Here is a 27,998-nt window from a genome sequence, read left to right on the forward strand (position 1 = left end):
ATTTGACTATTTAGGCCACATGCTGCTGTAGGGAGAATACACTGGAATTCGAACTAATGTTATCCCTTGATTTATATCAGGTCTTAGTTCACTTATGAAGGTTTGTCAGTTTGTAATTTTAATTTTAATTTTTTTTTGTTTGTGTGTTTAGGTTTTTTTTTAATTTAGAATTGTTGGATTTTGGGAAATTACTGTCAGGCTTGTAACAGTTCATCTTTCATTCTTCTGGTCAGGCTGTTGTCCATACTCTGGATTCTTGAGAAGAACTCTGTTCTCTCCACATAGAATCACAGAATGAACTAGGTTGGAAAAGACCTTTAAGATCATCTCGTCCAACCTATGACCTAACACCTCCTCATCAACTAAACCATAGCACTGAGTGACACGTCCAGTCTTTTTTTAAGCATGTCTGGGGACGGTGACTCCAACACCTCCCTGGGCAGACGATTCCAGCACACAATCACTCTTTCAGCGAAGAATTTTTTTTCAACATCTAATTTAAACTTCCCTTGGCACACCTTAAGACTGTGTCCTCTCATTCTGTCAGTTGTTGCCTGGGAGAAGAGACCGACTCCCACCTGACTACAAGCACCTTTCATGTAGTTGTTGGGGTTAGGATGAGGGTTAGGGTTTGGGGTACATCTTGAGATGAAGAGTTAGAGGGCACTGAGATCCCATTTATATCCTGTATTTTGAAGAATTTTGATGAGCATTTCTTCTTGAAATTGGTTTCTTTCTTAGATAGTCATTCAATTGTCCAATTTCAGAATATTTCAGGATACAATAACTGTGTAGTTGCAGCCCTAATTTAGGTAATGGCTATAACAACACTTATTAAAACCTTGAATCTTGCCGAGAAAAGTTATAATCTCCTTAGGGTCACTGCTCATTTTCTGTAGGCTTTCTGCAGAATTTAGTTAGTTATATTCATGTTGAAAATGGAAATGGACAATCTGACAATATAGCTGAGAACTTGAGGGTTTTTCCCAAATCTTTGTAGATGAAGGCTTTTGTACTTTGAAGCTGTAATTTTTAAGATAGATACAGAAGAGAAATTGAATTCTGGGAAGATTTCTGCTTAGGCAGTTGCCTTCTCTTAAACACCAGCAGCCTTGAAATGAGGGCAGAGGTATGGACAAGGTAATGCATCACATACTGACTTTCTTTGGTGCATATGAAATGGTAATTTTAAGGTCTATGTGGATGTTGGGGGCAGGGAAATTTACATTATTTTCTGCTCTCTCCTGAGTCCATAAGTATCCACTGCTTTATAGTGTTTTTCTTTGGAAACCCTGTTCTGCAGAGAGAAAACCTACACCTCTGAAGCCTAGAAGGGAAAATTGAGGAAGATGCCCTCCAAAACACTGCTGTGTTTGATTAGCTGGTGATATAGTTAAGAGAAGTAAATTGAATAGTAGCAGTTTATGAATTTTAATGTGGTTTTTATTCACATACTGTTTTAGTGTATTTTCAGTTTTCCATATATAAAGTATGCAAAGGAGTGATTAATCGGAAAAGTCATTCTTAAATGTAAATCCACAGAATGAAACCAAATCACATTTCAGCAAATATGGCTAAGAGAAATATTGTTTATTCACAGAGCTTGGATGTGGATATGAGAAAATACGCTTTGGTTTGAAGTAGGTGTAAGACAGAAAAACATTCCGAGTATGTGTGTACCAGTTGACATACAATGCTCCACTTAATACCAGCATTCACTAAACTCTGATGCTCTTAGGGGGCACAAGCATATGCTATTCCTGGCTATCTCTGCTGAGCAGCTGCAGGCAACTCAAAAGGAATTTCAGTAATCCTTGTAACGAACCTATCTAAGCAGGGAATCTGCTGTTTTTTTCTCTCCAGCAATAGGGTCCTGGAGACCAGGACCTGAGGAAGCTTACCTCAGGCTGTGGTGTCATGAGCTTTTTTGAGTCAATCTAACAACTCACTGGCACTGGGAGGAGAGAGACTTCCTTTTTTTTCCTGCTCCCAGCTGCACTGCTCTGGCACCATCCATGGCCTCTGTAACCAGTGGGAACCCAGCTCACTGATCTGAGGACATTCACCCTCAACACCAATAATAAAAAAAGTTCCCAAAGCAAAAGCCGTAATTTTTCTGTTCCATGTCTGGGTAGTAGCTGGGAGCAGGAAAAAGCTGAGCAAGCACACTGGTTTTGGTGCCTGAGATAAAGATGGCATTTAAAGGTAACTGGATTTAGGGATCTATGCCTGATCCAGAGAGATTGAAGAGGGATACTTTACTGCTTGCTTCTCAAGTATGAACAGTGGGCTGTGGAGTGATGAAAAGAAGGGTCTATATATCAGTCCCAGAAGCAGAGGGTGTCTGTAAGGGGTTGGAAGGGGAATCAGTCCTTGGAGCATATTGCCTGAGAGTTGCAGGGAAGAGAAAAGGGGATGTGTTCAGGAGAAGGCAAGCAGAACAGGAATGGGGCTGAAAGTATGAGCAGAGCTAACAAGGCTGGTGAAAGGAGATACAGTGACTGATGAATCCCCACTGTGTTCACTTACCACCCAATATTGGACTCTAGAGACAAGTGGAGAGTCAATGATGGGGTCCCAGCTGCTGGAGAGTTCCTGTGCCTGTGCATCCAGAGGTTGCAGTTCTTTATCCAGAGTAAGCCAAGTCTGCTGCAGTGTGTCAAAACACTTTTTTCACCCTACTGAGAGTAGTAGGGAAGCTGCTGCTTAGTGCTTACATATGTACCTTATCCTGGTGGTTCTTCCATCTGTCCATACTTTCAAGATCTTTGGATTCCAGTTGTCATTTATGTGTTTTCCAGATGAATTCCTATTAATTTTTAGTCTCTAGGGTGTTGTCCTTTATTTTCACATTTCATACTTTCCTGCTTTGCAGCTGGTCATGTTTTGAGTTGGTTCCAACAATAATTTGCTCAGCAACCATAAAACTTTCTGTAACATTATTTTATTCTTTAAAGAAAAGAAAGCTAAATGATTCCTTGTAGGTGATCACTGAAGGGACTAAGTTTTGCAAGTGACTTGTGTCTATTTCATGTTCAAGCCTACTGTGAGTTGAACCCTACCATTAACTTCCATTTACCTTCTATGGGTATAACATAGCTCAGATTTACAGCCCTTTGCCTTCTATCTTCCCATTTCACTCCCGGTTCCTCTGCAGGAGCATATCTTCCAAAGGAACATGTTCCTTGTTTGAGGATTACTGCTGTGAACTGAAGTCCTGCAGGAGTCTCACAGGGAAGTGATGGTTTTGTATAAGGGAGTCACCTGAAACTGTGACTGTGATTCTGCTTTCTACACTTCATGTTTACTTGTGTAACATTAGTGCAAATGAGATCACAATGAGATTGTGAATTTAGTGCTGTGTTTGCATGTAAGTGCATTTAAAAATTCGGAGAAAAAACTTGAAATTTGGAATTGTCTCTAAGGCAAGCATTACTCTAAAATTACCTAGTTTAGGTAAATGAGCATATATATATATAAGCATCTGTCTTAAAAGATATACATCTTTTCTTCATATTGTGCTAGAACATATCCATGAAGTCTAGAAGTGGAATAAAAATGTTAATTTTTCATTGTTTGTAAGCTTACATAATTAGTATACTCTCTTCCCCCATTTTATTTGAGGAATATATAAATGAGTTGAATGGAAAATTAAAAATATACAATAAGATCTCTGAAAAGTATTTGTGATGTAAATCTCTTATCTAGCTTTATTCTCTAATGTGCTTTAGCAGATCTTTTTCTGTGGAACAAAGGGTGACTAAGATACGGAATGAAATTTTGTAGAGGATCTATTTTGAAAGTAACATTTAATATCATTTTAATTTCCTTTATAGTCCCATATTTTTGTGTAACAGACTGGCCACGCATACACTGTAAGAAATGGTAAAGCTCACTCTTGTGGTATATTAAGAGAAGTGCAGAAGCAACAGCCCTTTATTCTTCAGTGGTTTTTGTTTGTGTGTAAATATTAGAACTGACCCCCCTTCCTGCTTTCTGTAGATGTAGCTGTGATATTTTCATTCTTCTTTTCTTGCTGAACATGGTTTCTTTTGCTCCAGTTTTCTTTCTGTGGCCTAAGGAACTTTTCAGAATCGATGCAGTGCACTATCAGGCTGCTGGACAGGTATTAATGCTTACAGCACCACTAACCAAAGCTGCTTTACTAAAACTCACTGGCTTTTCATCAATCATGAAGTTACGAATGCAGCCAATGAAGGAATTGCGTGTAGTCAGGCTTGATGTTAGCAGGGACTCTGGAAGAAGGAGATTAAAAAAATGAAATAAATAAAAATTTAGAGCTCATGATGGGCAAAATAATCAGTTTGATGGCAGAATCTTTTAAATTTGCTGCTAAGTGCAGCTCTTCTGAATCTTCTGTGGTTCTTTTAAAACACTTGGCCTATTGCCAGTGTCCTAGAGGCCATTAAAGTATGGTTAGTTACCTAGTTATGTAAAACTCCTGATACTACATTGTCAACAGAGACACAATTTTGCATTTTTTTGACAACTACATTTTCTTTTAAGTAACAGAGTAGGTAAGTCCCAGTGTCTGTTTTTGTAATTTAGCATCACATGTATTATCATCTGTGTCTGATTTGTTAGTTTGCATCCAGTTTGCTGTATCTGCATGGCATTATTTAGAATTATATCTTGTTTGTTGTTGTGAAGTTCTGTGTAAGAGTTTCTTGTGCCAGGCTGATAATAGCATTGTAGAGCCAATTTATGGCATTGCTTTAGTATTCTATAATTAATGTAGAAATAGAAGGCTCTATTATGAAGCAGAACAGCGTTTGCAATTACCTCTTTATATTACCTCTCTGGGAAGAGTTCTGTCCTAATAAAATTTGAGTTTGGATTTAAAGAGTGAACAGGCATCTGGACATAGATTTTATTATTCCCTTTAAGCTCATTTTACCTCCTGGTAGTGTGGGATGGATGTGAACACCATGCACTCAAGCCACTAATCCAAGATAAGCATTATAATGAATTTTGTAGTTAGAGCCGTTAATGATTGACATTCAAGGCTCAGAGAAATAATGCTTCATGTTTTCAATGAGAAATGTACTGGAGTTGACTTAAAAATTGTATCACATAGTGTTGATTACGGTTTGTTTATGAACCCCAACAGAGTAGCTCTGTCTGTTGAGTAAGGGAAGGAAATGTAGTAATCTTGGCCCATGCTACACAGATGGTCTGTGAGTCACAAACACACAGGAGCAGAAATCGGTCTGGTAGGAACCCCTAGTCAGAAAAAGAATCTCCATGTTTTGTTTTGTGTTCAAAGATGCCATTGCTTGAAGGAGAGGAAAGAAGCCTACCAGCAACTAAACCTTGGGACTCCAGTTACAGTGACAGAGAGTTTCCAATCCCATAAATAAATAAATCACTTCCTAAAAAACCAGTAAGCCCACATGGGAAGGTAAAATAGAAAAAAAAGAATTTTTTTTAGTAGTTCACTGAATTCTCTACTGAATCCATATCTTACCCTCCAGCAGCTGTGAATGTTTTAATTTCAGTGAAGCAGCACATTTTTTTCTTGGAGAACTTGAGGCAGAACATTTCTGATCAGCTCTTGAGCCTTTGAATTTTACCAGGTTGTTCACATGTTTTGTTCTTTTTTAAAATGAAAAGTAAGTCTTTATGCTTTCTCTGGAAACAGGGTTGAAATCTGAGAACAATGTACCACAAAGATACCAAAAACGTACCTGGTACACCTCCAATAAACACTGGCTCCCTGTGGTCAATTGCCTTTGGATTTAGCGGCCCTACCACATGGTTGACTTCAGAGTCTACATCCAGCTGCACCACATTTGCATCTCTAATAACTGAAAGGAGAAGGAGCAGGGGTCAGCAAGAAGTAGCACATGAGTTTTCTATGACAGACAGGAGTTACCTGTTTGGTGTGAGTAGTTGATTTAGTATTTGCTAGATCGGGTGTAAGCCATCAGTGACAATGTGAGGGTGGATTCTGTCATGGAGCACGGCCAATGGAATATACACTGGGAGCAAGGGTGCTTTTGAGTGGGGCTCTTGATCAGTGGTAGCAGTGTTCAGGCTCCAGGTTATGAGCATACAATGGCAGGTGGCTTAGAAAAACTGTTTGCCTAATCACTCCCAGTTGGGGATGTATTAAAATGCAGTGAGGCATCTCCCTTGCTTGTGTGCCTGGATTTCCTTCAGAACAGAACCTGAATGCTTGTGGAAAGGGCGCAGACTTTGATCTCTTCTGCAGTGATAGTGGAAGACATCTGCATCTAGACAGGAATATAAGGGGATTCAAAGTAGCCAGGGTTTGGAAGCACTTTTTGACTTTTAAAACCAGGAAAGAAGGATGACTGTCTGGCACACAGGGAAAATCCTGACTGTAGACATCTCTATGTTGTGAGCAAAAGGTTCCCCACATCCGTCTTGTTATTTTACTTTTAAGAGCAGCATATACTTGTGCCTACTGTATTCTATCAACTTATTTAACCTCTAATTGGGAAAGGAAGAATATGATCTGGTGTATAAGTTAGGAAAGGTAGCCAGCATTTCAGCTAGGCTGCTTTCTGTTCTTTGAGTAAGGAGCTTCCATCTTTGTTTGTTCTTCCTATCTTTGTAGGAACTTGTGCTTGTCCTTGCAGGAAGCTCTATAGTTCTGTGTCTGAGGGATGAGTAAGCCTGTGTCTTTCACACAAACTTGGGTCTTGACAGGTGAAAAAGAAGAACTGAAAATACTTCTGCATTGCCAATGCTCTAGCCCATGGAGATGGATATCTGGGGAGGGGCAGATGGGCTCTTCTACCTTAATTAGGAGGTGATCACTTTTTACTGACCTGCAATTCGATGCCACCTGCCATCGCAGAGACTCTGTTTCAGTGTCACTGAAGTTGAAAAATCCCGGATTCCATTATTCAGTTTCACAGTAACCTGAGGGAAAATAACGTAATCATCACTTTAAACCCCCTCTTTTTCTCTTTTTACCTTCTGTTTAATAATGTTGTATTCCCCACTCAAAACCTGTCAAGTATCCAAGAGAAAGGAAAACATGATTTCATTAAATTCTTCAAAATAAAGTACCTTTTAAATCCAAATTTATTTTGTTTGGGTTTTTTTCAGTTGTTCAGATTCAGTAACTCTGAGACATTCCTAATTATCTCAAGGAAGAGTTCAAAAAAAGATTTAAAAATAAGGGCTAATTTCACTCATTTACTAGTACCTCTACTCTATAATTTCCTGGGTGGTAAATTAGTGTTTAGAGGCATCAGATGATGTTTTGGAAACTTGCTAGCCACTTAATAAAGGAAAACAGTCATGAAAAACCCAAGTATAAACAAGCAGAAAAGATGTGAGAAAGGAATAGACAGCAAATTTAAGAATGACTTTTAAGTTACTTGTTCAAGCTTACCAATAAATCTGTGGGAGAGCTAGAAAGTGAACTTAATTCTGAATTTTGCACCTCTGCTTCAGTTAATGGATTAATATCTCTCTGCGTGGAAATGTTCCAGCAGCAGCAAAACAGTGTTGTGCCCCTATTGTGGAGTATGGGATTCCTGGTGATGATTGCCAGAGAACTCCACACTCTGAGTCCAAACAATCAGGCCTTTCAAATGTCGAAGTTGTCCCTGATTATGCTGACTCCAAGTGGACTGAAAATCACAGAATCGTAGAATGGTTTGGATTGGAAAAAGATCATCTCGTTCCAATCCCCCTGCTGTGGACAGGAACACCTTTCATCGGATCAGGTTGCTCAGAGCCACATCCAACCTGGTCTTCCAACATTTAATGGGATGGGTCAGGCACAACTTTTCTGGGCAACCTGTTCCAGTGCCTCACCACCCTCACAGAAAAGAATTTCCTCCTCATATCTAATCTAAATCTACTCTCTTTCAGTTTGAAGCCATTCCCCCCTGTCCTGTCACTACGTAATTGTAAAGAGCATCTTGCAAGGAAACAACTTATATTTAATTCTGGAGGGTCTCTGTTTTGATACAGTTATAACCAAGAGATATTAAATATTTTTTTTCCAGAAGGGCACCAACAACACAATTAAAATGATCCTCATGTTCTCTTTTATCCACCCTTGGACAAAATGTATAGATTAAAGCAAATAAAGAATCACAGGAGAAAGTGACTCCTTAATAAATCCTCCAGTCAAGCTGTACTGATAGAGATGTGTACATTTAAAAAATGAATTAAAGTTGCTGATCTAATTTGTCCAGCAAAACAGTTTTCACGAAACAGGTCTTTTGTAATGCATTCAAAGAGAGCAGATAGTTAATGGTAAAGAAACACAGTTCCTTACTAAGAAGGTACTGGACTGCTGCAGTGACAAACAGGGAAGAGCCGCTTTTCCAGGGTGAATTTTGTTTATGAATTGCATATGCATTATACAGAAAGTGAGGTGTGAAGCAGTAAGTGAAGCAGCACCTTTTGTTAGACCAACTGATACAGTTGGGAAAACAAGACAAATTATTGGACATGCAGACCTTTGGTTAGAACTTTACATAAGAAGTACTACACTGGACCGGTTCTATACAGACTCAGCTTTTAAGTGTGGCATGATACACATCAGCACAATGTACTTAAGAATTTCTCTGTTAGTTCACCAAGGACTAGATACAGGGGTAAGAATTGGCTTCGTCTTACCTAATCAGCTGTCAAAAGTTAGGTGTCTAACTGAAGCACTGGTTCTCTCTACAGCCAATATAGAAAAATACATTCTCTGAATAATGACTCATTTAGTCACCTAATTAGACACCTGCTTTAGGATAGGATGAATCATGATGTTAAACTGTCTACGCAGTTGCTCTGCTGTAGGTTCCTGCTCTTGCAGGAGATGTGAGAGTATTTCCTCAGGTGTTGCATTTCTAACTGCGTGAGAGCCAGCCTCACTTAAATACCCTTTCACTTTGAATGACAGGTCATCATTGCAGTGATTGAAGAATATCCACACTGCTTAGTCTCTTGACTGTGCCCTGAGTTTCTCCTCTGCAAGAAAGACCAAAAAGCTGCCAAAATTTCCCATGCTTTAAATCTTTGCTTGTGTTGTCCACTTAAGACTGAAATTTATTACTGTATGTGTGCAATGAGTAGCATAAAGAGATCCAGATTTTATCAATGAACACAATTAAAAAAAAAAAAAAAAAGCAATATCAACAGCTATATGGTGAGTTAATTTCAAACCTCTCTCCTTCATTTGTGCTCCAGAGCCTGTAGAAATCAGGCCAGCAGACAATCACAACTTTTTCTTTCCCTCACTCTTTTCATCACACACATATCTGATAAAGAAAGAAGAGACTGAGTGTAACTCAGACTTATCTTTTAAGAAAAAAGAAATAAAAATTTATTGACAGTTACCTTGTAACTGTGATACATTTTTAATGTGTGGGTGAAAGAGCAGTGCCAAACGAAGTATTTATAGCTTGTATCAGTAAAGTGATCTGATCTTGTCTCAGGTGTTATCTTCAGTATTTTAAAATAAATATTTGGTTTGCCTAATCTAAGCAGTTATTATATTTAGGAGAGAAATAAGAATCAGTTAATGGCAAATTAGTAAGACAAAATCTGCATGTAGCCAAGCCTATGTAGGTGGAAGAGAAACCAGTCAAGGCAGTGGAGCAGATGTGACCCATTATACCTGTCCATTTCTCATGTGCATGTTCAAGTACTCTCCATTCACGCTGTGACCATGCAGTAGGATTCCTGAGCTGCTTCGGGGACGTATTTCAAAAACAACTTCAAATTTCAGGCCTAAACTGAAGGATTCATCTGTGAGGTAAAAAGAATAACATTATTTTTGTACTGAGTTAGTGATGAAATTAGACATTTATTCAAAGTCAAAATAGAACATCAAGCCCCGGGTGGATTTTATTTGTTCTTAAAACTATTGAAATGTGAGATACCATGGTGTGCTGTCAATGACCCATTTTAACTTTTGTTTTGATTGCGTTTGCTTGGAGTACTAATAAAGGTTTATTTACTTTTCTCATTATTTAAAAAATATATTTTGTTTAAAAATATTTCTTAGCAATGAAATGGACAGCACAAAGTCAATGATCTGTATTTTTTGGCAGTTTCTTATTGTGCAATTTCCTAGGCACTCAGCAGTCATTATTGAGTGAGTGGGAGTTCACTTGAGCTTTGATGATTCAGTAGGAGAAACTCCCTTTTTCAATCTGGTGACAGGCCAGGGAGCAAATTAGAAACACTTGTCTGATTTTTCTTGGTGCTGCCAGTGAACAGGGTTGTGCAGTTTCCTTTCTTGTTCAGATCAGAGCCTATGTGACCAAAACACCCTCATAAAACTCTTCTTGGGACACAGCAGGCCTAAATGACAGAAAAGATGTGTTCTGTCATGCTGTTCTGTATCAAGACATGCAGAAAGCCTTTCTGCAGGATTTTTTAATTTCATGTTGTTCTATTAATTAAAAAAATAAGGGATGACCCTCTGATGGTGTACTTGGTCTTGGCCACATTGACTTCTAAAATAATTTTAGCATATTATGGTCTGTTCCTTTGGTAAATTATTCTTACTATTTGAAATACATACATACAGATGTGTTTATGTAACAACTTGTTAAGTTTCATGGTGACATTGTGACCTGTCAATATCATCTGCTTACTAAAAGAGTGATCTGTTTCTGATAATCCTTACAGTTCATAGCCTCAGAAATTACTACACCCTTTAGTGAAAAATGCCATTCAAAGCACAGGGAATATTTCAGTCCTATTTTGGGATACATTTGTTTAAGAGTATATTACCAAGGACAACATATCCTCCTTCTGATGAAAAGTATGTTCCTGCTTCTGATGGGCCTTCAAAGCAAGGTGTTACACTAAAAGTCTGTGAAGCTGAAGTAAGTGGTCTTCCATTGAGCTGTAAGTTGCTGAGACAACCACTAAAGCTGTAGACAGAGTTAATCTGGGGGGAGAAAAAACCCTTGATTAGTAAATAAATTCCTTGTGGAAGAAAGTAAATTCTTCTGTCTTTATTTTTGCTTGTTTATAAGCTGTAAGGCTGTGATTGGCTGGCATGTAAGTTTTGAACTAAAAAACAATTTCCAGAGAAGGGAAACAGGAAAAATGATTCTCATAGCCTCTCATGTTTTTTTGATGACTTCAAGGTAATTCCAGCTTGTGTTGTTTCTCAAACAGTTCTTACTGAACTGTGAGAAACAAAGCACAACTAGGGCAAGGCAGTGCTATACATATACCTCATAGCCTCAAGGCAAGACAGTGGTCTACTTTTTCAGAGTAGTTTATCTATCTTGTTAGGCACATAACACTAACGATTACCTTGAAAGAGACTGTTATGTTCATTTTTGGTTTAACACTCCTTTCCATGTATTTCAGTACCAAGCTGTAGAACAGAATCCTGACCTCTAGGTGCTTAAAACAGAGGTACTAAGACAATGTTAAAATCTCTCCAAAACTCATTCTGTATCTCAGACTACAGGGTGATCTCGCCTAACATTACTTGTCTCATCTAATTTTGCATATCACTAGGATTTCTCTGTTCCTCATAGACCATTGGTTTCACAGCTGCTGCTGCAAGGCTATGGAAGCCTAACCCAGCTACCACCACCCCAGCCCTGTGGGAGCTTTGCTCTATACATGAACTGAGCTGTCTGCTCCTCAGCAGGATGAGGATCAAGATCTTAATAAGCTTTTGTCTGATCTCATCCCTACAGTCATCTTTTGTATTAACTTTACATAGAGGTATGGGGTCTGTACATAGAGGTCTGCTTTACCTGGATGTTTTTCACAGCTTTTCCGGGAGCTACACCTCCAATATAGAGTGGTTCAGTGACTTGCCAAGTATTCGCATTCCCATCAAAAGGTTCTTCTAGTACTCGGAGACCATCAATTATCAAGCGACCAATATTTTTGCCTCTAATAAATATCACCTAGGAAGGGAAGAAAAAAATGTGGAAGATTACTTTCATCTGTTAAGGGATCACTGCTGTGCAGTGTAGGAAGATGAGATATTTGAGAAGAAAAGTGTGTGAGTGATACTCTACAAGCCTGTTTTGTTAACTGCCAGTGTTCTTTGCTGGACAACACTCTTTTTTTCATATTCATGTGAAAGCTAGATAGTAAAACTGCTGCTTTTCTTGCATTTTAGTGTGTAAGACAGAGGTAATCAAGGTGTCATAAGGTCTACTGAGATCTACCCATCTTATATCTGCATACATGATTCATTGCTACCTATCAGTGTTAGCATTTTTACAGTCTTCATTAGTTTTATGGTGTGGATTCAGCCAACCTGCTTTAAACATTTACATGCCCAAGTCAGTAGTTTAGTAACTGTAGGCTTCCTCTGTAGTTAGTGAGGAGAGATACCTACAGAGGGAAATTCACCTTGACTCCTAAAATTGTCTTTTTATTTTCATAGACTACTGAGGTAGCCTAAGACAGCTGTACTCCTTTCTTAGGCACTTCAAAGACATTAGCTGAACAAAATTATTCTAGTCCTTCCTTTCCTAGCTCTCTTAACTCTTAACTGCCTTACTGTTCTGCTTGTTCCCTTCATTTCTGTTCAGCTGTTAGTGTTGGGAAGTACTGAATTTTTATAACTGACTCACTTTCCCGTCCCTAGTTAATGACTTGATAAAATGCTGCATGGAAGATTTAAAAATATTGATGGAAGTTTCTCAACATATAGGTATGTTTATGAATACATGAATGAAAACTCCCTGAGCTGTCACATGAGCGGTGTCTTTACTGCAGCCTTGGTAGCATGTGCCATCATAATGATTGCTTTCTTTTACTTACGTTGTGCCACAGACCATCATTGTATTTCTCTTGGCTCTTAATCCTTATCTTCTGATGACCAGCATTAAACATAAAAATGAGTCGGCCATGAGCAACGAAAAGGGCCATGAAGTTGGTCTCTTTTTGATCCGAAACGTAGAAAATCATTCCATGAGATGAGTGAGTTTTCAGACTGATAGAGAAGTGAGCTCTGGCACATAAAAACACAATATTAACATTAAAGCAGATATATTTGATTTAAATCAAACATCAGTCAGAGGAAGACTGAGATTTTCCTTTCATCCAAAGAAATATTAATCTTCTTTATGGAAGTGGTGTTTCTGAGAAATATTCTATGATGGTTTTTTGAGCAGAAGTCAAAGCTGGAGAAGAAGCTGCCTGGCAAGGAACTTGTTTTCAAAAATTAAAATCTCTGGAGTGAATAAATTCAATGCAGACCACCAAAATCTGACACTATATACACTACATTTCCTTTCATGTTAAACAGCAATGTTGGGGGAATTTTTAAGTGGGATGGCATGGAGGTCTGGTGTTTATGTTATTCCAGACTTAGTCTAGGCTTCCCCTTCCCTGTAGTTCCTTGTGAAGTCCAAGACAACATGGGAAGTTATACCATTGTTGGTTTGACATTGCCACAGTGAAAATTTCTTGAGTGATTGCTATTATTACTTACGGTCTAAAACATGGCAAAGCTGTATTGGTGTAGGACAGTGCCAGAACTGATTCCTCCTTCCTCTGATGTCAGGTGACTAGCCTAGTTTCCATTCTTCATATTGTCTCAAGGATCTATACATTCCCAATTGCATCTGTGTATACATTCCACAGACACTCAGTCCCTTGCCAATATCAGTTGTTTTAAAACACCACAACTCACTGCTTTTTTAAAATGAACACTGCAATAACAAAGCTTTAGTAACAGTTGGAAAATAAATACGTGTTGTAGGAATGAAGGTGGGATGAAGATATTAGAGTTTGGGTTTTCTTCATATGGGTACTGTCAGGACTGCCCTAAGTAAAACACTATTCAATTAAAATGAACATAATTATTTTTTAATTTAAATCAGGAAAGAACACTCTTTTCTGAGTTAGTGGTCTGGTATGCTTCCAGGAAGTGCTGTCTTGTTGAATTTATAGTCTTTAATGGAAAGTATTAAACTAAAATTCTTGTTGGATTTTGAATATTGCATGACATATTCTGTGGGAGTCTGAAAATTAAATGTTGACAGTATCTGGACTCATTATTACTTACATTTCCATTATGGCTTGAATTGGACAAGGTTTTCATAGCTTTATGTCCTACTGCACTGTGAAGATTCCCAACCAATACACTACTGACAAGATCCACTCATCATGTTACTGCTTCCCTTCTGCTCTAATGCCTTTGCTTCTTGGGTAAGGAGACTGATTATTGTGCACTGCCTGTGTAGAACCAACATCCTCAAAAGCTTCATATAAATAGGCAAGAACACACATTTTGTTAATATGCAATGCAGATGAAGACTCCACAAGATGGATGTAACTGGAAACACATTCTATGTATTGCTCTTACTCAACTGAAGCACCTTTTAATATAACCCAACAACGTGTTCTCCACAGAGTGTAGCCTAAGATATGAAGGAAAAAGCCAGGGTAACAGCAGAAATGTGTCCCTTTAAAAAAAATTTGAAATACTTCTTTCTCCTCCCCAGCATATTTCATTTTTATCTCTAAAGTCACTTTACCTTTGACTGAAATCCTTTGGTACGTGATCAAATTCTTGCCGGCTGTTTGCTGTTCCTCCAAATTGGTAAGCATGTTCAGTTGCTTTGGGATTCATGGGCAAGTGGCACTGAGGGTCTCTTTGCAAATTCACTTGATACAGTTTTTTGAGGCTAGATGAAGGCTGTGAAATCTTGTCTTTATCTCTTCCCACCTTCATAGAAAAAGAGCTATTAACCAGAATTTTTAGCTAATATTGGACATAATAAAATAACAGTATCATTTATATATGAACTACTAATATATTATCTCCCTACATAAATACCAGGATTGTTCCCAAGTCAAATTTTCCTTGAATAGATCTACTATAAATGCTGATTTAGGATGGAACAAGGGATTAACAAAATACTTGTGTAGCTAACATAATTACAATTCTTTTTTTTTTTGCAGTTTTCCTAATTAAATATTTTTCTTTCTGCTTTTGGCGAGATCAGCTATACTATAGGCATAAGAGGATATGCTCGGACTAGAAATTCTGCATGCTGGAGGAAGGTTTTTCCCCCATTTATATTAATGTGTGCTAATTGTACCCAGTAGAGAGCCACATAGAAGTAGCTGAGATCAGAAGCAAGCTTATTGCCTTTAGAAGACAGAAGAAATCAAAAAGGCTTGTTTCTGAAGTACTTTTTTTTAAGAAGTCAGGTATTTTATTTTAGTGTTCTAGCCAAGGAGAATGATGCAACTGTAGGCCAGATAGATTGTGTCAGGGCAATCATTTGCAGTGATGGAATATGTAAAGGAACAGGATCCTTTCCTTCGTATATGTGACATTGTCTTTATGCATTTTAGATCCATAATTTGGAGAATTTTGGAAAACTCCAGAGTGGTACTGGAGCAATTTTTATCAGACCTTTTTATTACGGTTTCCTTTGGCTTTTGATGAGTTTTTTCCTTTCTTATGGAGAAGAGCAACTGGAGGAGATTCAACAGGGCATCCATACAAAGATGCCTGAACTTTCTCAGAGTACTTCTGGAAATCTTCCACTTCAACCTCTTGATCCAACCTGTGTTTCAAAGAGGAGATGACAAGAACAGTTTTTTTTTCCAAGTGTTGGAATTATCTTAATAAAAATTTCAGAATTGTACATTTATGGATAAAATTGTATTTGAATGCACTATTTTTCATTCTTGGATCGGGGATAAAAGTACAGATTGATCAGTCAATGTGTGGGTAATGAGGACAGCCTATACTACCTCTGCTGTTGTATAAATGCTGGCATAAACAGAGAGTGTCAACCTGCAGCATCAAATTCACCTTTAAAATCTATATAAGAGCATTTCATAGAGCAATTAAGATCAACACATTCTGACCATTTTCTCATGCCCAAACTCCTAACTTCCCCGGCTTCTGTGAGATGCCTTAAAACCATTTTGTTTCAAAGGCCGATCTGAAAGCTACGTAATATAAATGTAAATTACAGCTATGCAAATTATTCATTGCACCAGCAGCATTAGCAGGTGCAGTACTGAAAGCTTATTTCATCAAGTTATTCCCACCTTAACAATATCTTAACCTAGCAGATCTGTGCCAACAGATTCAATGGCAAATAAGGTAAGAATCTTATTCACGCATGCTGTCTAGCCTCACAAAATGAGACAGGAATTTTTATTGTGACAATAAATCACTTCTCATGAGCTACTATTCAAGTTGTCAGGCAGGGGCAGTGGCTGCCTGTTAATGTGTTTGGGAGGATGTTACTCACCTAGTGAAGTAGGCGTTGCTTATGCAGCCAGTGAAGTTGGCTTGCTGTGTTCTGAGGGGAGAGCCACCAAAATAAAACTTCTTGATGCTGTCTGGGCTTTTCCCTGCTCTGTCCTTTGCTGGGTTCTTCTTGCTCTGTTTCTTGTCATCAACAGTCAGCTCATACCTGCAAAGGAAAAGCATCCATTTTGCAGGCTTGCTTTGGAAACATCAGTGCCAGTGATCACACCGGCAGCACATTACACACACCCAAGATGCTCCACTCAGAGCATGCATCGCTGAATGGTAGTGCTCAAAGGCATGAGAGGACCTTTTTGCTTTCAGCTATGCAATAAGTAGCAGTACAATAAACAATTGGCAAAGTTGTGTACTTTGGCCCATGGATTTAATATTACCCTGCAGTTAATCGTGAAGTCCAAAATTGTACAGTGAAGAAAGATAAACTAAGGGATTGCTGATGAAGGGATGGAGCCACCATATGGGTAAAATAAGATCCAAGCACATGCTAATCTTTCTTGTTTTGCCCCATCCGTTTTTCCTTCTCTTTCATCACAGTGCATTGGTGTTTGAGCTTATACAATGCTTTTTTACCTAATCTGATTTTGCAACCCATTAATTGTTGCAGAAGTCATGAATGATTCTCTGGCTTTAATAAGAAACTGAATATACTAAAGCATCAGACATTGATTTTGTTTGGCAAACTCAGGGAAACATGACAATCCCCGAGGTTATTCCAAGGCACCTTTTCACACCTTCAGCTTTTCAAACTGTGATTCTTGGATGTCAGAAGTCATAGGTACAAACCTTCATTTCCACTAGAAAAGTAAGAATGATCTGCTTGTATCTCATAGGCAAGATTCTTAAAGAAAGTTGCTTTGATTACATGACCTTCTAAAAAATATTTAAACATATAAACAATAGTTAAACATACCAATAAACCAAAGCTTTCAAGTTTTTCAAGGAGCACAGAGAGAGACTTATTCCCTACTGCTGTATTTAGTCTTACATTTGTGGCTGTCAGTGCTAAAAATATTTTTAACATGTTCCACTGTGTATATCCCAAATGAATGCTTTATGTGAAGATGCCTCAATTACTTTAGGGTCAACTGGGAATTGTTTTAACATATTAGAAGAATCAATCCTGTTAAAAAATGAACTAATGCTAGCCTAAAATGTTATTAAACTGCATTCTTACCTGAGGACAAAGAAGGACTAAGCTTTCAGAAAAACTATTATTTTCGTTTTATTAACAGTTCCCATCATCTTGTGCTCAGGCCAAGCTGGCCAGTTTTCAATCACACTTAAAAATCAGTCATTTAAAAAATGCCCCACTCAAGTGTCACTTTGAAAGTGAGTGTTAAATGATAATGTGCTTTACAAGAAATATTTCTATTCTAAAGGTAGGGAATAAAAGATGCTGGAGAGCTTTACCTTTCTGGGGTGACAGAAGTAATGATGAAATGGGTTTTTCCATCATTGTAATTTCGGTCTGGTGACTGAATTTTGGTTCCACTTGCATTTAAAACCACAGCACCTCTCTCCATAGAGATGGATAATACATCTGACTGAAATACAGAAAAAAGCATCTTCATAAGCAAGTATTACACAGAAAATTTAACAGTTCTGTGCATCTTCCCATTGTATTTATTTCCCTTCTGGCTGTTTTCCACGTTTGTGCTTAACTTGCAAAAAGATATACTCCGAGAAGCAAAACGAGAGATGGTATCATTAGAATTTATATTCTTGCCACTTTTTAAGCCTGAATTCTGGGAATTCTGCTGCTGATTGTGTCTCATGTATCTGTCACATGGGCTCCTTCCATGTAGCACAAATGTACGATGTTTGCATTTCATTTGTATTTCTGGTGCCCTGGTAGTGTATTGAGCAGCTGTTAAGACCAAGACGTTTTTTTCTTTTTCTAATTCCCTCTGACCAGACCCTTTCAATCACTCAAAATTATCTCCAAGATAAGATGTGCTATCTGGGTCAGGAATATGGGATCACTGTGCCACTAGCAGGAATACTCTCAGTTCCATTAGAGCAAGCACTGCCACTGTGCAAGGTAGAATCATTCTGTCTCATTCTGCCAAGTGCTAAACAGCTCAACTTCCGTTTGTTAAGTAGGGCACTTGGCACCTCATAGGATTAGAGCTTTTGAGTTAAAACCTGAAGTGGTGTGTGTGTGAGGCCTCATTTATGCAAACGATGTGGGGAACTGACACGGTTACTGATTTCAATTTAAGGTAATACTCCAGGCTGCAACACGTGAGAGTTTAGAAGTGGTTATCGGTGTCACACAGCCTTCTCTGCTGCACTGCTGATGATACTCTGCAAGCATAGCAGAACAGACATTTGGGGGTGGTTGCAAATGTTCTGTCATCTGAGCTCATGCTTGCTGCAGATGTCAGTCTGAGCCTGCAGGATCTTGGGATCGCGTTGTCTCACACAACATTTTGTTAGTGCAAGTCCGTATTTCTGCCCGTGTCACACTTCTGAGGGGGGTATTGAGAGCAGCCTGGCTTCCCAGAGCTGCAAGGAGCTATTCTCAAGAGCAGCTTTTCCCGGTCACACGTGGAGGTCTGAGTGCCATCTGGGAATATAGGCAGCTTTCTGACTGATTTCTGTGAGCTCAGCAATGCTCGAAATACCATGCCACCGTTTCTAACAAACTTTGCTTCTAGCCGATTGTCTGGATGGCAAATGTCAGGTCCTTAATATTATTTGTACTTTGGTAGCACCTGCAGGTCCAAATAGGGATTGCAGTGCTGCTGAGTACAGGAAGACGCTCTGTGCATTTCTGCCCTAGAGGACTTCAGCGAGCCCAAATGGATGCTTGTTAATTCTAGGCATATGATCCAGTTCTCTTCTCAGCATCAAAATAACGTCGAAGCATTGCTGGTTTTCATCTGTAGATCAAATGCAAACTGTAAAAATGAGGTCACCAGTGAATGCTTCTCTATTGCAGACTGCTTTCTCTATCATAAAACCATAAAGTGAAAAATCGTGTTATTCTCCTAGTATTCTCCTGGGAAAAATGTGAAGGTAAAATAAACCAAACAGTAAAAAAATAGATACTTACTCCTTCAGAATAGTAAAACAACAGCCCGCTGGGCTGCAATGTCCGGAAATTAAAGCCTCCTTCGAATTCAGTAAAGAGGGACGCTTTTTGGCTTGATGCAATGAAGCTCTCTCCATTGAAATATGCATTGCGGGACATCTATGTATTAAATAAAACAAAATTACAAGTGAACCTCAGAAAACATTCCAATAATACAAAGAACGAGGCTATTTTTTTTTTCCTTACAATTGCAGCCAGTTCGGTTCTAAAAAGCCTTCAATTTTTCCTTCATATCTTAACCTAATTTATGTAGGCTTTCCCTCACATCATGGAAAAAACTTGAGAAAGTGTAGCAATTTTAGACTAAGTCAAATTATTCTCAGCTTCCTGGGATCTTGGCCTCATCCTAAGTCTGCTGATGTTAGTGAGCATGAAAAGTAGAAGCAGAGGGGCTCACACCCCCATCTGAGCTGTGTGGCACTGAGTCACAGTTCCAACACATGATATATTACTTTGTGTGCTGTGCTGGGTACTGAGATAGAGGGTGTTGGACATGGTGGTCTCTAACCCTTTGAGTCTCAGGAGCAAAACTCGGTCCAAAGTAGGACAAATTGCAGATAGCTTCCTTGTTGACACAGGGTAAGATTGTAGTGATGAGTTCTACAAGTGATCCTTCTCCACAGGTTTGCAGCATGGCTTTTGATAGACATGTCCACAGGATGAAGACCCCAAACACAGTCTGTATTTGCCAGCCTTGCATTGTAATGGAAAATTGATGAATGATGGAAGGGACTGGAAGCTAAATGGCAATTTTCTCAGAGCTAATGCTGGTGCAGTTGGTGTTGGTGTGTGTGTCACAGAGGAAGAGCTGATCTGGCTTAAGGGGAGAACTCATTTGAAGGGTGAATATTTTGCTGTCTTCTCCATTTCACACATCTATACTAGGGTGTATGTAAGGATGATTCTCCTTGTATCTTTAAGAAAAACCAAATTACGTTGGAGTATTTCCATTCAGAATACAGCACATGATTTATTTCAGATCCAGCTTTCGCACTGCAATTTCACATATAAGAAGAATTTTAAGTGAAACACCTTGTACTATAGTTCAGAGTGAAAATTGGGTATTATGTCAGCAGACTTAACAGACACACACAAACCCCCACCTCTGCCAATGAGTGAGTGCATGGTCATTTCCTTGGTGGAAGACTGTCTTTCCATTGTTTGGAGTAAAATTCAAGCTCCCAGCTATATCCATTGTCAAAATTTGCTCTTTTGTCACAAATGGTGTTATGCTTACCAGTGAATCCTCTGGGCACCCGTAGCTGATTCCCAGGGTTCCTGGTTCTTCCAACAAGTTGAAATCCTTCTTTTGGAACTGGAAGCCCTTCATGCAGCCTTTAAAGCCGATACTTCCTGCCAGATGAGAGCTAATGCTGCTGGATGACAATGCCAAACAAGCTGCAGTTAGATAGCACTTGCCTTTCTGAATGGTCTAAAAGAGCTGGAAGAACTTCAGTAATTTGCCTCACTAGTGTCCAATTCTTGTATCTTTATGTAAAACAACTAGTGAGCCACATTCTATGTTTTGAAAAGTCAAGATGCACCAGTTGTAGTAAATTATGTATTTATAACTACTTACAGTGAAAATAAATGGATTTTTATCTCTATTTTTTTAGCTTTGAAGAGAAGTTCTGATTTGGGTTTCCTGCCTTGCTTTTACTAGCAAGTTCCATTCTTGGCTTTGCAAACAAATGGATCTCTATTTCTTAATAAAAATACTAACAGAGGTCAGGAAAGTAAGAGTAAATTCTACTTGCTGATGTGTGGGTTTACATAATTTTAAATGAGAGCAGTGGGTGGGTTTCCAGGATCCTTTTTATGTCAGATTTGAGGTAGACAGCAGAGCAGTGTATCCCAACTGCTCCTACTCATTAGTCTCAGTTTTTCAACTTCACATCTTACCAAGATACCACAGCATTACAGCACAGGGTGAATATAATTGAATGTATCCTTACAAATCTCAAAGTTCATGAAGGAGTATTTTGCCTAAAATCACAGAAAGTGGGTGACAGGGGCAAGGAAATTACATGGGAGCTGCTGGGTACCAGTCCAGGAAATAACCAGGGAACAAATACACTGAAGGAGTGAATGTGAAATCCAGAGTTCTGACCTGGCTACATGGAAACAGTCCTTGTTCCTTAAGCAAGATGTACTTTAGCAGTGGGACTCTCTTCACCTCATGTGACTGATACTGTTGGCATCTGCTACCTGCACTAGTTGTCTATGAGTTATCTCGTTGTAAGGCAGACATTGGAAACATGGCAGATCAATCAAGATCTGGAAACACCCATATTATTGCATTGGCAAAAACAGACCATCAGGTGAAGTAGTGCAGGTGTACAGGTACATGTCTGAAATAAGGTGAGAGAAGGGGTGCTGTAGGGGCTTAATTTGCTCCTCAGTGAAATCAGCGGGAAGGCAAAATCAACAGGAAGGCTCCTGCCATCCCTACTGGGATTTGGACCAAAGTGTGTATTATCAATCAACCAGTATAATCTCTACTCTGCTTGACCATGAAACTGGCTGGATGTGACAAATACGCCTTTCTGCTAAATGCCACAACCTTTTCTAGCAACAGGCTATAGAAGAAAGGCTTTCTCCTAAAGAAAGGCTTCTGAGTTCATTTCTTAACTCAGTTAAGAGTTAAGTTGCCAGTGCTCCTATTTACCCTTAGCTTTCTGCTTTATGCAGTGACTGAGGTGGGAGAAAAATAACGTATAGTGGTATTTCCAGATTCATTTAGAGAAAAAAGGCAATTGACAGAGAAAAGTGCATTTGAAGTGAATGAAAACATGCTGCTTTAGAAGAATATTAGACTACTCTAAGACTAGAGCTTGTTTCCCCACACTGCTGCTTCTGCCTGCAAAGTCCATTAAATGTGAGTCTGTCTGCAAAGAGCAAGCATAGATATCAGTAGTAGATAGTAGTAATAGAGAGTAGTACATCATCAGTAGGATAATAATTCTCCTGATAAAAATGGAATGATGCCACAACATTTGGCCCACACGTTTTTGCCGTCTACTCTTGTCAAGAGAATGAAAGCTGAGTAAAACACCAGAGACAAAGTTGCAGCTCTGCTTAAATAATTTCTGTATATATTTTTCAACATTATAATTGATAATATTTTTACAATGCCTATGGTCTTTTTTTTCTGATACAGCTTGTTAATTGAGTTGTTGTTTTTCCTGCTTTGACAGTACCTTCCAGGTGTTTTTCAGAATAACCACAATCTGCTCGGAAAACTGCAGGCATAATTCATGTGATTCATCTTTTATCCTACATTTGTGAACAAGTCTCATCTGCCATTGAGCTGCTGCTCAATTGCATAGATTTCTAGGTCCTTCTGGGCTTTTTCTGTGTTCTTTAGGCTTGGTTATTGAAAGTAATTTTCACCATCCTCCTGTACTTTCTTTCTATATCATTAATGTATTTAATACTAACCCTGAAAGAGATCCTTTGAGTATGTGCTGTAGACTTTTTATACTGTGAAAATTGAAAAGTTACTACTATGTCCTATTTTCTCTTTCCCAGCTGCTTTCTAATCCACTTCAGCCTTTTCTCTCTCCACTCCACTAGCTTTCTTAATAGCCCCTTATGACAGACCTTTGTAAAGAACTATTTGAAAGGACAGATAAATTATACACTCTGTTTCTCCCTTGCCCACCACTTTGCTTGCATGTTCAAATAATTACATGGGATTGAAAGGCATCGTTTTTCTTTACATGAAGTTTGTCCCTATCTTAAAAGCTTAAAGATTAAGTATTTTGTATCTCAGCCATTATTTATCAATTCAACAGTTTCTTCTGACAACAAAATAAAGAATAAAATTTCAGCAGATTTACCACTAAGTCCTAGAAACTATTGTGCAATATTTGCTTTTTCTTGGCTTTTTTTTTAACATGGAGGGTATTCCTATTAGCAGTTGTGAACACTTGAAACAGCAGCTGGAGCCTTTCTGAAAATTCTGACTGTGCTGTCTGACCCTGGGAATGAATACTGCACACTCTTCTTCAAGCAGCCAGTCTGCTCTCAGAGCATGACCCTGGGGTCCGGCAGATTCCTATGGCAGGAAATGAGAGTTACACAGTCTACTGAGTTTAAACTTGGTTTCTGTCAAATGGTACAATGGGAAAATGAGACTTTTCTTCCTACACCTACACAGAGTTAGCTGACTTGGATCCAAAGAGAACCTGAGATGAATCAGAACTGAAATGCTTAGTGGGAAAAAACCAATTTTTTGATTTGAAAATGCAGTTGGTAGAGGGTCCTGGTCACTTTTTGCAGAGCAAGGAGCAATAGCAATTTTATACGTTAACATGTTCTTTGAAAATGGCTTTTTGTTTTAAGAACACAACTGTTTCTGTTACCCTTACTAAAACTGGGGCCAGTTTCAGTAGAATTTAACTGTGCTGGGTCAAGCCTAATCTTCAATACTTAAGAGCTCTGAAAGACACTTGGAAGAGTATCTGAAGGGTTGTTTTATATAAGGTTGATGCCAAAGGAATTGTTTTATTGTTACCCCTTAAGGACAGGCCATACAGCTTAACTTACATATGGTGATTAATTGAAAATACTGATTGAATTGCATTTGTAAACCAACCTAGAGTGCAAGATCTCAGCAGGTGCTCCTCCAATGTAAATATCTGTGAATGGCATTGCTGTTCTTTCATTGTCCACACTTTTAATATGTCTTCTGTCTACTACCAAGATCATCTTCTTGGAATTGTGATATATAATAGAAATCTGAAAAGAAAAGCATGTGCTTAAAAATGTCATCTTTTGTAAGCTGCTATGGTGATCTTGCAAAATTGATTGCATCTTTATATCCTTTTGTTTGAAAATTTCCCCCCATTTATCAGAGAAGTTGTTTGTAAATTGGGAGAGGCTGATAATGATTACCAGTAGGAAGCTTGTTTCAATATCACTATTTCTCTGATGACTGAATCCTCAGGATATTCCAATTATGAATAAAGCAAATGAAAGTAGTCATGTCGCATTCTACACTGTGGCAAACAGATAAGCTCCATAAACTTCAGAATGCTTTCTTGATTTATCCAAGAAGTTAGGGCATACTTCTTAAAAAACTTATTTCATTGTCAAAACATAAAAAGCTTAATTGTTTGCTGCTTAAACATGAACAGAACTATGGCTGTAGTTTTGGTCATGAATCAGACTTTGAATTTACATCAGGTAAAAGGCAGGAGAAGCAACTCACTAAGGGAATTTGCTACTGTCACAGTTACACTGGCTTAAGGCAAATTCCCTGAAACCAAATACAAGTAGATATTTTATCTGCCAAATTCCATAAAATACTGTGCATATATAGAAGGTTGCTACCGAGTCAACTCTCTTTTCAAATGAAATGGGAAATGCCATAATTCTTGTAATACAATGCATAACAACTAAGGTGGTCAAACTAACATAATGACATTTTTGAGGGAAGTTTTGTATTTGAAATAGTGAGTTGCCCTTGATATAATTTAATTTTGAATTAATAAAACTTTTTCTCTCATGTGAATGGTCCTGTCCTTGGCGAGTAATACACACAATCTGTCTACAAGCACTGATTTATGAGGAGGCAGGGAGAGCCTTCACTTTTCCTCTGCTTGGTACTGGTGGGACCTGCATGGACTCTACCCTTCTGCCTGTTCTACCATATCACCACCTGCACCCTCATCGTTTTGCTTCTTTCATGGGTGTTAGAGAAATTATTGCTGCTTTGGAGCTTCTGGGATAGTTGGTCAAATGGCTGTGATAGTAACCATATCTGTACCTCATGAAATTTAGCATCATTAATCTGAGCCTTCTTCATGGAGTCCTCAAGAAGCACGGGGCCGTTGCTGAAACCGAAGTCATACCGGAGGTATAAGAAACCATTGTGCATCTCTAGGCTGAAGAACATGCTCTGTGTAAAGCAAAACAGCAGTCAGAAAAGTGGCAGCAATTTCAAAAAATTAATAAAAAGCGTTACGAGACTGACATTGGGAAAAACATGCTGGGGAATAAGTTTTTATTTGCAAAATTATAACACAGTTCCTGTATTTTAATATTTATAATATATGTGTATATATACACACGCACACATAATTGTTTTATGAGTGGCACTTTCTGGAAGACTTGGTGAACTGTTTCCCTGTAGAAATAGTATTTGGTAGGGCAGTGATGTCACTATTACTTACCAGCAGGGCATTCTTGATGCATACACATCTGTTCACTGTTCAAATAATACCACATGCCGTAAATGAGAGATATTATACTGGTAAAAGCAATGCTGGGCTAAAATGGCCATATCTGCATTAGCAGCTTCTATCACAATGTCTGTAATCACTCAGGATTTTGTCTTTGCGCAGCCCTGATCAGCACTGATGTATTTACTGAAAGGTGAGCAATAGCTAGAGTGTATTTACTGTGTATTTACTATGTATTTGGGTTCTAGAATTCCTGACTGTTCCTACTTTATGATTCAGTTTCTGTTCTGTGGCTGAGTGACCTGAACTTTATAAGCAGGAGCTGTACTTTAGAAAATCTTTAAGGAGTGCTTGAAATGAAGATCTCCACCCTAGAATTAGTCTTGTTCCAAAGCTGAACATAAAGAAACAGAAAGAACTGTTTACAGCAAACGTGCATCTGGGTTAATGCTTTCAATGCTAATGTTGCTCTTCTCTCCCAGTGCTTGTGCCTAATGAAAACATGGGTACAATAATTCTCAAAACACTGCTGCAGGCCAAGAACTGCTGCCTTTGACATAAATGAGCCCACCTTCAGGATTCACTACTTAAAGAAGTAAGAGTAGGTTTTAATCTAGCACTTCTAAATGAAACTGCAGCTTGGGTTTGTTCTGAACAGCTTAAACTTGAAAATGTAACAAGGATTACATTCAGAATATTTATGAGCTGTCTTTGCAGAATTGAATAATGGACCAGCTTACACAGACTTTTTGAAAGTGCTTGTGAGCAGTCATGGTCTCCCACAGCTGATATCCAACTTGATTGCAGTTTCCACTGACAAACACAAAGTGCATACATCTCAAAAAAACCTCTAGGTGCTTTTGCTTGGAAGAAAAATAAGTGCTCTGCAATAAAGGCTCTTAAACTTTTAACAGCAGCTGCTTAGTCAAAACCTCCTAAGAACGAAGGTTAGTGGTAGCATGCTATGCTGCAGAGCAAATTGCTTCCCACAACCCTCCTCTGGAAGTTACTCTAAAGGCAAACACTAGAGAGTAGCTCTTCTAATAAGAGTGGATTTTTTTTTCCTAAATGCTTAAAGCCGTGTTACATGTAGGTGTCTAGACAAATGCCTGTCTGTGGACTGCATCTGCACAGAAAAATGTTTTCTGTGGCTTTACTAGGTTGTAATCCACACAGGACTTGGGAGATTGATGTGGAAATGCCCAAAGACCAAAAAAAAAAAAAAAACAAAAAACAAAAAACAAAAAAACCCCCAGCGTTTGTCTTTGGAGGCTCTTTTCATGTCTTCAAACTCTCACAGAGATTGCATCACTCTCACACTTCAGAAAAGCTCCTGACATTTGGAACAAGCCTTTTTATTTGGACTGCTTTCTGTTTTTAGTAACTTAAATATTTAACTCTAGTACACCCTGAGGCACAGTTATAAAGTGGCAGCTACCAAAAAGTGGCTACTTTTTGGGAGTTGCTTCACAGAAATTTCCTATAGCTTTGATTGTGCATTCACATTTAAATAAATGTCTGACAGCTGGGGTTAACTGGAGTCTCTCTTGAAGTATCATCACAAGGATATGACCAGTTTGAAGTCCTGACTGTCTCTGGATAAAAGCAGAGTCCAACTCAGGGCCTCAACTTCCTGAGGCTTTTGCAGAGCAAGTTCCCGTTCCCTCCTAATGTATACATGCACCAGACAAACACAAAGTATTTCCTCTTTCTGGAAGCTCAATGTAAGACATAAGCATTTTGGATTTTCCAAGATATTCTAAGTACTGGGGAACTTGTGGTGCTAATGGATAAAGGATACCAGCAGAACTTGGTACTCACCCCATTAATCATCAGCAGGATCAATCCGTTGTCTGTAGGTGTTCGAACTTCGATGTCAAATCGAGTCACCTGGCTGAATTTTCCCCTTCTCTCAATGTTTCTGGCCAAGGCATAGCCAGAGCCATCAAAGAAATAGCTCACAGCCCGGCTCTGAGTGAAAGCCAACTTATCTCTATGGAAAAACAAGCAAGGAAGGATTAGTTGGTATGTACCCATTTTAATTTAGGGGAACTTAAAGGCCTTTACATATTTTATTGAAATAATTGTTCTGAACTTCTGCTTCTGCCTGGTGATGGTGAGACTGCTGACTTTCTTTCAATTTTTTTCTGGGAATTTTTTTCCTGAAAAGTAGTGTGTAGCTATGAAGGTGCATCTAACTCCTCCATCATTACATCATGATTTTATCCTGTGCTATGTATAGAGGTACAGGAAAATTCTTTGCCCATCCTTGAGAAGTGACAGACCCACAACACTTCCTCGTTATAAGGATACACAGATATTTCTATTAATAGCTTGCCCAGTTTGTGCAGAAATCCACAAGATTTATATATATATATAAATTAAACTTTTCGATGCAATTAGGAGCTAAAAGCGACCAAGTTCCTTCTGGGACAACTCAATACCACCTTCACATTTTTAATCTAAAGCAGGA

The 27,998-nt window shown here is 38.6% G+C and overlaps 1 protein-coding gene across 2 annotated transcripts in view; it reads right to left on the bottom strand.

Annotated features, from left to right (window-relative positions):
* Positions 1–1,415: 1,415 nt before the first annotated feature.
* The window catches only part of LAMA4 (laminin subunit alpha 4), a 100,333-nt gene continuing 73,750 nt past the window's right edge, over positions 1,416–27,998 (bottom strand). Inside the window, exons 23-38 of one of the 2 annotated variants that reach the window (XM_017739583.1) lie at positions 27,347–27,518; positions 25,111–25,242; positions 23,938–24,080; positions 20,575–20,710; positions 19,299–19,436; positions 17,651–17,784; positions 16,221–16,385; positions 15,368–15,521; positions 14,481–14,671; positions 12,760–12,949; positions 11,736–11,891; positions 10,747–10,906; positions 9,623–9,753; positions 6,819–6,912; positions 5,709–5,828; positions 1,416–4,256 (exon numbers count right to left, since the gene is read on the bottom strand). In XM_017739583.1, coding sequence (XP_017595072.1) covers positions 4,111–4,256; positions 5,709–5,828; positions 6,819–6,912; positions 9,623–9,753; positions 10,747–10,906; positions 11,736–11,891; positions 12,760–12,949; positions 14,481–14,671; positions 15,368–15,521; positions 16,221–16,385; positions 17,651–17,784; positions 19,299–19,436; positions 20,575–20,710; positions 23,938–24,080; positions 25,111–25,242; positions 27,347–27,518 — 2,362 coding nt within the window. In that variant the 3' untranslated portion in view covers positions 1,416–4,110. Of the gene's footprint in view, positions 4,257–5,708; positions 5,829–6,818; positions 6,913–9,622; positions 9,754–10,746; positions 10,907–11,735; positions 11,892–12,759; positions 12,950–14,480; positions 14,672–15,367; positions 15,522–16,220; positions 16,386–17,650; positions 17,785–19,298; positions 19,437–20,574; positions 20,714–23,937; positions 24,081–25,110; positions 25,243–27,346; positions 27,519–27,998 lie in introns of both variants that reach the window. The other variant, XM_008637778.2, reaches the window with a different exon arrangement.

Source organism: Corvus brachyrhynchos, unplaced genomic scaffold (genome assembly GCF_000691975.1).
Source record: "Corvus brachyrhynchos isolate BGI_N302 unplaced genomic scaffold, ASM69197v1 scaffold14, whole genome shotgun sequence".
In the NCBI taxonomy this organism is placed as follows: Eukaryota; Metazoa; Chordata; class Aves; order Passeriformes; family Corvidae; genus Corvus; species Corvus brachyrhynchos.